This window comes from Nicotiana tabacum, chromosome 8 (assembly GCF_000715075.1).
Source record: "Nicotiana tabacum cultivar K326 chromosome 8, ASM71507v2, whole genome shotgun sequence".
NCBI classification, from domain to species: Eukaryota; Viridiplantae; Streptophyta; class Magnoliopsida; order Solanales; family Solanaceae; genus Nicotiana; species Nicotiana tabacum.
Genome location: NC_134087.1, coordinates 88,688,972 through 88,697,772, shown reverse-complemented (window position 1 = coordinate 88,697,772; position 8,801 = coordinate 88,688,972). Strand labels below are relative to the sequence as shown.

At 32.6% G+C, this 8,801-nt stretch overlaps 1 protein-coding gene across 2 annotated transcripts; it reads left to right on the top strand.

The window, feature by feature from the left end:
- The first annotated feature begins 1,839 nt into the window (after window positions 1–1,839).
- LOC107776944 (glucomannan 4-beta-mannosyltransferase 2-like) lies at window positions 1,840–8,532 on the top strand. Of its 2 annotated transcripts, XM_016596900.2 has the most exons (9): window positions 1,840–2,328; window positions 2,557–2,655; window positions 2,885–3,137; window positions 6,768–6,878; window positions 6,974–7,110; window positions 7,196–7,309; window positions 7,395–7,792; window positions 7,879–7,952; window positions 8,353–8,532. In XM_016596900.2, exons 1-9 carry the CDS (start codon window positions 1,999–2,001, stop codon window positions 8,394–8,396), a joined length of 1,560 nt encoding a protein of 519 aa, XP_016452386.1. In that variant the 5' UTR covers window positions 1,840–1,998; the 3' UTR covers window positions 8,397–8,532. The 2 variants fall into 2 exon arrangements, with proteins under 2 accessions (XP_016452386.1, XP_016452385.1); XM_016596899.2 differs by having other exon boundaries at window positions 7,879–8,532.
- Window positions 8,533–8,801: the final 269 nt, after the last annotated feature.

Sequence of the window (8,801 nt, the reverse complement as noted above, 5' to 3'; positions counted from 1 at the left end):
ATAAAAACAAGCTAAGAGTTGGTCCTTGGTGCAACCCCATCATGAGTGAAGAACTATCGAGTCTCCTCCCACTGTTCTTACTCGGGTCTTGGCTCCATCGTATATGTCCTTAATCGCTCTAATGCATGACACATGTACAACTGCCGACTCCAAGCATCTCTATAAAATCTCTATTGGACTTTGTCTATGCCTTTTCTAAATCAATGAATACTATATTGTAATTTCTTTTTCCTATACGTATACTGCTCCAACAATCTCCTTAAAAGATGAATGACTTTCATAGTCAATTGTTCTGGCATGAATCTGACTTGGTTCTCGAAAATAGACACACTCATCCTCATCCTCATCTCTACCATCCTCTCCTAGACTTTCATAGTGTGGCTTAGCAGTTTGATACCCCTATAGTTATTGCAATTTTGAGTATTACCCTTGTTCTTGTACAACGAGATCATTGTACTCCACCTCCATTCTTTGGGTAGTTTAGTCGTCCTAATAATAACATTAAATAATCCAGTTAGCCACTCTATTCCTACTTTGCCTACCCTCTTCCAAAATTCCACAGAAATCTCGTCTGGCCCGATTGTTCTTCCCTTTCTCATCTTGCGAATTACCCATTAACCTCATCAAACTTTATGCACCTATAATATTCAAAATCTCGACGGCTCTCGAAGTGCTTTAAATCACCCAACACAATATTTCCTGTCTCATTTACTTTTAAGGGTTTATGAAAGTATGTTTGTCATTTTCATTTAATGTGTGTCTCTTCCATAAATACTTTACCATCTTCATCTTTAATGCATCTCATTTGGTTTAGGCCCCGAACCCTCTTCTCTCAAAAGAGATCAAGAAGAAATAAGATTGACATTAAGGCGGGGCGTCATAGACTCATAGACATGCACTTATTAATGTAAATTCAAGAAGAAAAAAAGTGAAGAAGTCATATTACCATGATTTACTAACAAGTACCTTAAGAATTAATGTGCTCCAGCATTGGGAACTAATAACAATAAAGTTGATGTCGAGCAATATATTTAGTTTGGAGTTTAATTCCTATATTGTACTCCTTTCGTCTCAAATATTTCTCATGTTACGTTTCTAGAGTCAATTTAATTAATTTTTAAAATTAAATAGATTAATTAATTTAATATTTTAAAATTAAAATTTAGATATTTAAAAACTATACGAGTAATTACTATAATTTGCAATTCATACCAATATGGTGAAAAAATACATGTTAAACTATTGGTCAAAATTTATAATTTGAATATGGAGAAGCGAAACGTGACTAAGTAATTTGGAATGAATGTGTAGTATTATAAATGTTTACTATTATCAGTTCAAACAAAAATACTACTTCGCATTGTGAAAAATTAAATTGTTTATGCTGGTAGTGATATAAATTAATTTCGCTCAGTTTTTCTTTTCTTGTTAAAATTCCATTAATAGATTAAGCATTGCTCACTCATTCCTCAGAATGTTGAATTACACCCCATAAGGTGTTTCAGATGGCCAAAAGGTTGACCAACTGTTACTAATGGTACAGTTTGTTTTGGTAGAAAGGTCAGTAGCGCCAGAAATTGGAACAGTTGAGAGACTTCCATTTTGCATTTTCCTTTTCCTTTTCTTTTTTATATATATCCTTTTATCCTTTCATTTGGATCATGAACAGTTGGGTTTTATTTAACACTTTTAAATTTAATTAATAATTAATAATAACAAAAGATAAAAACCAATTGTTAAGAAAAAGAGAAAGAGAGACAGAGGGTAAAACTGAAAAGTCAGTGAACTGTAGAAGAGTCTAAAATAAGCTCAAAAGTTGACTATAAAACTTCCCCCTTTCCCTCTCTCAGTTACTCACTCAAACACACATATTCTCTTTCCCTCTTCTATCTTAACATAGAAAAAAAAAAAATACTAAAGGAGTATTGTTTTGGTTGAAACTAGAAATAGAAAAAGAGAAACAGAGTTCTCTGTTTGAGCTAAAGAAAGCAAGGAAAAATGGCAGAGGTTTCTACAAATGCATTGTTGCCAGAGACATTTCAGGGGACAGCAGCAGATATAGCAGGCCAAATTGGGTTAATGTGGGAATTAATTAAAGCCCCATTGATAGTTCCATTATTGAGAGTTGCTATATACATATGTTTACCTATGGAACTTATGCTCTTCATTGAAAGGCTTTATATGGGTATAGTTATTATTCTCGTAAAACTATTCTTGAAAAAACCAGATAAAAGGTACAAATGGGAACCAATGCGTGAGGATTTAGAGATTGGGAATTCAGGTTTTCCTATGGTACTTGTTCAAATCCCCATGTTCAATGAAAAAGAGGTGCTTATTTCTCCTTCTCTTTCTTTATTTTTTTTAGAAGGGCAGCAATGGTCAAGCCTATAGGTCCCGGGTTCGAGATGTGAAAGGATAGACTGCATACATTACACTCTTGGAGTGCGGCCCTTCCCGAACCCTGCAAGAACACGGGGTGCTTTATACATCATGGTGCTCTTTTTTTCTTTATTTTTTGTGTTTTTGAAGGTCAATTTTTTGTGGTGTTTGAGACAGGTTTACAAGGTTTCTATAGGAGCTGCATGTAACCTATCATGGCCATCTGATAGACTTGTGATTCAAGTTCTTGATGATTCTACTGACCCTCTTATTAAGGTATCCAAAAAAGTTCTTTGGAAATTAACTCTTATAAATTTCTTGAATTTTAATGCTATTTCATTTTTACTTTGATTAAGAATGTGACAGCTTTTATTACACATTTTCACCCACAAAAACCAACATTTTCCCTTCAGTAACAAATGATTATGGGCTCCCTTCCCTTTGTTTTTTTTTCCCACCTTTTTTATTCGTAAGTAAAGTAATGAAGCATTTATTAATATTGAAGGATTTGGTTGAGAAAGAATGCTTAAGGTGGGCAGGCAAAGGCATTGACATTAGATACCAAATCAGAGAGAGCAGAGGAGGCTACAAAGCTGGAGCTCTTAAAGAAGGATTAAAGCGTGATTATGTCAAAGATTGCGAGTACGTTGTCATTTTTGACGCCGATTTCCGGCCTGAACCGGATTTTCTCCGGCGAGCTATTCCTTTCCTTGTACATAACTCGGAAATTGCACTTGTTCAAGGTCGTTGGCGTTTTGGTAAGCCTCGAATTTTAACTATATCAGCTAGTAGCATTATGTTACTATATATGAAAGTGTCGGTGCTCTTACTCCAGCTGTTGATGTTAACTAGTTACTTTTACTGCACGTTAAACTTGTGCATTTTAAAAGATTTTATGCACATATTCACTAGAAGAAGAAAAAAGAAAGTTTTAACTGTTTGTACCGATATTGCAATCTTTCGTCACCGTTGTGGAAACCTTTTCTTCTTTTCGGGAAGTAAACTTTAGGATTTTTCTAAAGATTGGTGCATTATTATTGAGTGGGTCCATGAAAAATCCGTCAGTCAAGGGTAGTGGGACCAACCATTCTAGCTTCCCCACCCACCGAGTCAATTCCGACTTGCCACCGTGTACCTCGTGCTTATACCATAACAATTCCACGTTAGCAACTACACTACTTATTTCTTTTTTTCCCCTCAACAAATAAACTATTAGTATGTTTGGTCGTGCTTCTAAAATTAACTTATTTTAAAAAATATTTTGGTCAAAAGTACTTTTAGTGATAAGTAATTTAAGTTTAATTAATCTATACTATATTAAAAGTACGAAGACCCTTAGTAAAATGTCGTTCGTCTTTTTTATCCTTCAAAAATAGAGTTCATACTAGACAATATAATCATATAATTATTTTCCTAATATTTAGGACCGTTAAATTAACTGAAATTTTGCTTATTAAGCCTTTCCTTATTTGAACTATTATATAGGAAATCCTAATATTTAGAACATCAAAATCAATTAAATTTTACCTTTTATATATTTGAACAAATAGCTAATTCGAGAAGATTAAAAATCTTCCCAGCAAAAATAGACTGGTTTAATAAGAGAGAAAAATGACTTAGATTTCAACTAGAACTAATCATAAAAGTCCAGAATTTTAAAAGTAACAACCTAATTGAGTGCAACTTGCATATTTCTTGAACGTTAATGACCTTTTCATTTGCTTCTATTTCTTTTGTTCATTTACAAACGAAAGGCCATAATTTTATACTTAGCAAATTGAAACAAATATTAATTTAACATTTTAGTTATAAATGCGATTAGATTTGATATTTTAAATACATGAATTAATAATAACATTTATAAAAATAATTACATGAGATTCAACCAATAATATTTATGTACCTAATAAAATAATAATAAAAATACAATCACAACTTTTATTATTACGAGTTCTGTTTTTAACCTCAAAATATTTTAAAATTTATATGCACTTAATTAATACATTATAATAATTATTTTTAGCTACAAGCTATGCAATGAGTGAAAAAGGATACATGTGCAAATATATTTTTCAAAATCTATCTATTTACACTAATATAAAAATATGAAACTCTAATAAATTATGATTTTTACGGAAGTTTTTGTTGTCAAACCCTAAACCCTATGTCACTTAGCAGATCATGTTTGTATTTCCTATGATGAACTTACGAACATTATTTTTCCAATATCAGAACTCTTAAATCTTCAAGAGTTACGTGTTTTTGCTAAAACCAAAAAGGGAGTATGAGAAAAAGAAAATGTGATAATTTGTGAAATGAAGTAATGAAATTATAAAATTTAACTAAATTAAAGTCAAATATATTGATTGAAGAATTTTATGGGCATATTTTCTTCCTTTATTGAGTTAGCTAAATAAGATTAATAATCATCATTTTCAGGAGCTTATACCTTTTTTTTTAACTTTTATTTTTATAATTAACACAAATATATTTTTAATATAATATTTATGTAAGTTTTAGAAAATGTATACTCATTGAGATGAGATACACGTGCAACGCGCGTATCCTAAGACTAGTTAATTTAAAAAGCACTTTTAAGCAGTAATTAGTGTTTGACTAAAGTTTTAAAAAGTGCTTTTAAATATATTTTCTTAAAAGTATTTTTTAAAAAATTACTTTTTTTTCTCTTCTCAAAAATTGCTAATGCTCCATTCAAAAATACATTTTTTTCCTTCTAAATGCCTGGTCGAACATTTTAACTTTAGAAAAAGAGCACTGTTGACCAAATAGGCTATATATCTCAAAAGTAATACAGTACAAACCATTAACCATTCTCCAATTCTTCTTGCATAGGGTCTATTTTCAATAAACTTTTTCCTTATATAAGGGAAGAAGAGAAATAGGGAAGATGATTACAAGTGAGGAATTGTGAACATGATGGAAATTCAAATAACAAAAACTAAGCTACTCTAATTCCCCTTCTTGAACAGGTTCAATGTTGTAGATTGAGTTGTGCTGTGTGGCATTTCATATTCTTGTTGAATAAAAAGGCAACTTTTTTGATTTCGAGAGAGTGGTAGTTAACCTTCGATTTGTGTATTGTCTGGTTGGGGTTATAATGCTTTAGGTAGAACCTTAGTACAATAGCACGCAACAAAAAATCATATTTGAGCCGCAGTAAGGAATGATTTATTTATGTAATAAAATTATTTTCGTGCTTTAATGATTAGTCCAAATAAGGATTTCCAATTTTAATTCTCCTAAACACAATATATATGTAGGCAATTAAAAAAAGAAATCTCTGAAGACTTTGTCAGAGGTTTGTTTATTTATTTGGATATAGTAGCGACAGCAAACAGTGAGTAATGACGTTACTATCCTGTCTGTTTGTTGAGAGCGAGTCAATGATACCGCAGGTATCGGCGAGAAACAGTTTCTCAGAAACTGCTACATATCCGGGGTAGGTTTGTCTTTTTGTCAACTGTTAGGTCAATGGAGGGATAGATTCGTCATTTAAAGTGCCTTCATGTGCTACTCCCTCCGTTTCACGGTATATGAGTTAGTTTGACTCGTTACGGAGTTTAAGAAAAAAAGAAAAAGATTTTTGAAACTTGTGGTATTAAAAGCTTAAGGGGTAAAAAGTTTGTGGGACCATGATATTTGTGTGGCTATAAAAACTTCTCATTAAGGATAAATGAGTAAAATGAAAGAGTTTAAAGTTGAATTATTTCCAAATTTAGAAATGTGTCATTTGTTTTGGAACAGACTAAAAACGAAAATAAATCATTTAATATGAAACGGAGGGAATATTATATTCGACAAACATGTGTGATGTATAAGTAATTTAACGAGACAACATGAATTAAAATCGATAATGAAAGTGATTTTTCTAATGACGTGGTTAATTCTCATTTTGAGTCACGTGATGTCAGAAAAGTCAGGTCCACTTCTTTTTCTCATGATTGATACTACGGTATGTTTTGCACGTTTGAATAATTTGAAAATAATTATAATTGTGTTCATCATGCTCCTTCATTCCAATTCAATGGATATGAACCAATTTGACGGAATACTGAAATTTAACAAAAGAGAGAAAGACTTTTAAATTTGTGATGTAAAATGAAACACATCTATTTTGTGGGACTATAAATCGTTGTATAAAGGTAAATTATTTTCTAAGTAAGGATATGAATAATCTTTTTCGACACGATCTAAAAAGAATACGTTCACATGAATTGAAACAGAGGGAGTATAAGGGTTTGATATATTTGAAAGAGAAATTACGTAAGTTGTAAATCTTTGTCAAATACTTTTACAGCATAAAACTTAATATTTGAATTAATTACCATGAAGGTAACTGAGCTAATCCTTTGCATATTATTAAACAGTGAATTCAAACGAATGCTTGTTGACGAGAATGCAAGAGATGTCACTAGATTACCATTTCACAGTGGAGCAAGAAGTGGGTTCATCTACTCATGCATTCTTTGGCTTCAACGGTAAGGCAGATTTTAAGTACTTCTTACATTAATAACTCGGTCAATCTGTAATGCAGTTGTTTATGGAACAAAAATGTAATTATTAATGTTTACAGGAACTGGAGGGGTATGGAGAATAGCAGCGATTAATGAAGCTGGTGGATGGAAAGATAGAACAACTGTGGAGGATATGGATCTTGCAGTTAGAGCTAGCCTCAAAGGCTGGAAGTTTCTTTACCTTGGTGATCTCCAGGTGTTTGATCAATTTCCTCATAGAATCATTCTGTGTGCTTAATTTTATTTGAAGTTTACTAAACGGGGTTTTCTTTCAAATGTAGGTGAAAAGTGAACTTCCAAGTACATTCAAAGCCTTCCGTTTTCAGCAGCATCGTTGGTCTTGTGGCCCCGCCAATTTGTTCAGAAAAATGGTGATGGAGATTGTTAGGAACAAGGTATGCAATGTTGTAATTCAATTCTAAAGATGAATGAAACACAACTATGCTAAAGAACTTGAATTGTTTTATGTTATTTTTGCAGAGAGTGAATATTTGGAAGAAGTTTTATGTGATCTACAGCTTCTTCTTCGTCCGAAAGATCATAGCTCATATGGTCACTTTTTTCTTCTTCTGCGTTGTTCTTCCGTTGAGTCTTTTAGTTCCTGAAGTTGAAATACCTGTTTGGGCTGCCATCTACATCCCCTGCATCATCACAATTCTCAATTCTGTTGGAACTCCAAGGTCAATTCATCTACTTTTCTACTGGATTCTCTTTGAGAACGTCATGGCTTTCCACCGAACCAAGGCTACATTTATTGGCTTGCTCAAAGCAAAGAGGGCTAACGAATGGGTTGTCACAGAAAAGCTAGGTGATGCTCTCAAGAACAAAGATAAAACGAAACCAACCAAGAAACCTCGAGGATCTCTATTCGGAGATAGGTGAGAAAACTGAAGCTTTATTTTCATATTCTTGATAGCATTAGAACGCACCATTTTGCTAACCATCAGTTGGCCTAATTTCACAGGATTCTACCACAAGAATTGGGATTTGCAGCTTTCCTTTTCTTCTGTGGATGCTATGATGTTCTCTATGGGAAAAGTCAGTACTTCCTTTACATCTTCCTCCAAGTTATTACCTTTACAATTGCTGGATTTGGCTACATTGGCACCATAATCCCCTCATAATTGCACAAATAAGAATTTTTCTTACTGTATTGCCTTTTCTACAAAGAAAATATATGAGTTTTGTAACCATTTTTAGAGGCATAACAACTTGAACCTCCAGAAAAATATTTTCTTAAAGATGCAATGCTGATAAAAGGGATGAAAAGCAAAGAGATATTTGTATTAGCACAGAGCACAAAAGAAGCAGATAAAGCACATGCATTAGTTGAATAGATAGATTGTATATTAGTGTTTTAGCTGTGTGACATTGTAATTCTTTAGCTTGCAAGTCATTTTTCTTTTATTACCTTTTTTTCCTCTTCTTGTTCCCTTAGTGTTTTCTACTGGCTATCCAAGGGGACATAAGCTCAGGATATGACAAAAAGGCCAAACTTGTAATCAAGTTTTTCTCATTCTAGTTTCAATTCTTTTTCTTTTGATGATCATTGTATTATAAAGAGTACTCCATCAATTTACAGGTAATATAACCAAGTGATTTAAAATAGCTTCAGTAATTTTATGTTGTCTCTACCTGAATGTTTTCCTATAGAATTGAATTCTTCCGCAGTTTTTTCAAGAACAAAACAGCTCTCTTTCATGAGATGATTGTGAGCATGCCATGTTGAACTTCCACTTGAGCAAATTAACAGATCTTTCCCTTAAGCTTCAAATAAAGTTTGTGAACTCTGCTTCACAAGCGCTTGCAGTCTCAGCTCTTTTTTAAGCCAGATACATCCACATTGAACAATTATTTGGTAGTTTCACTAAAGGATTTTTCATTTTT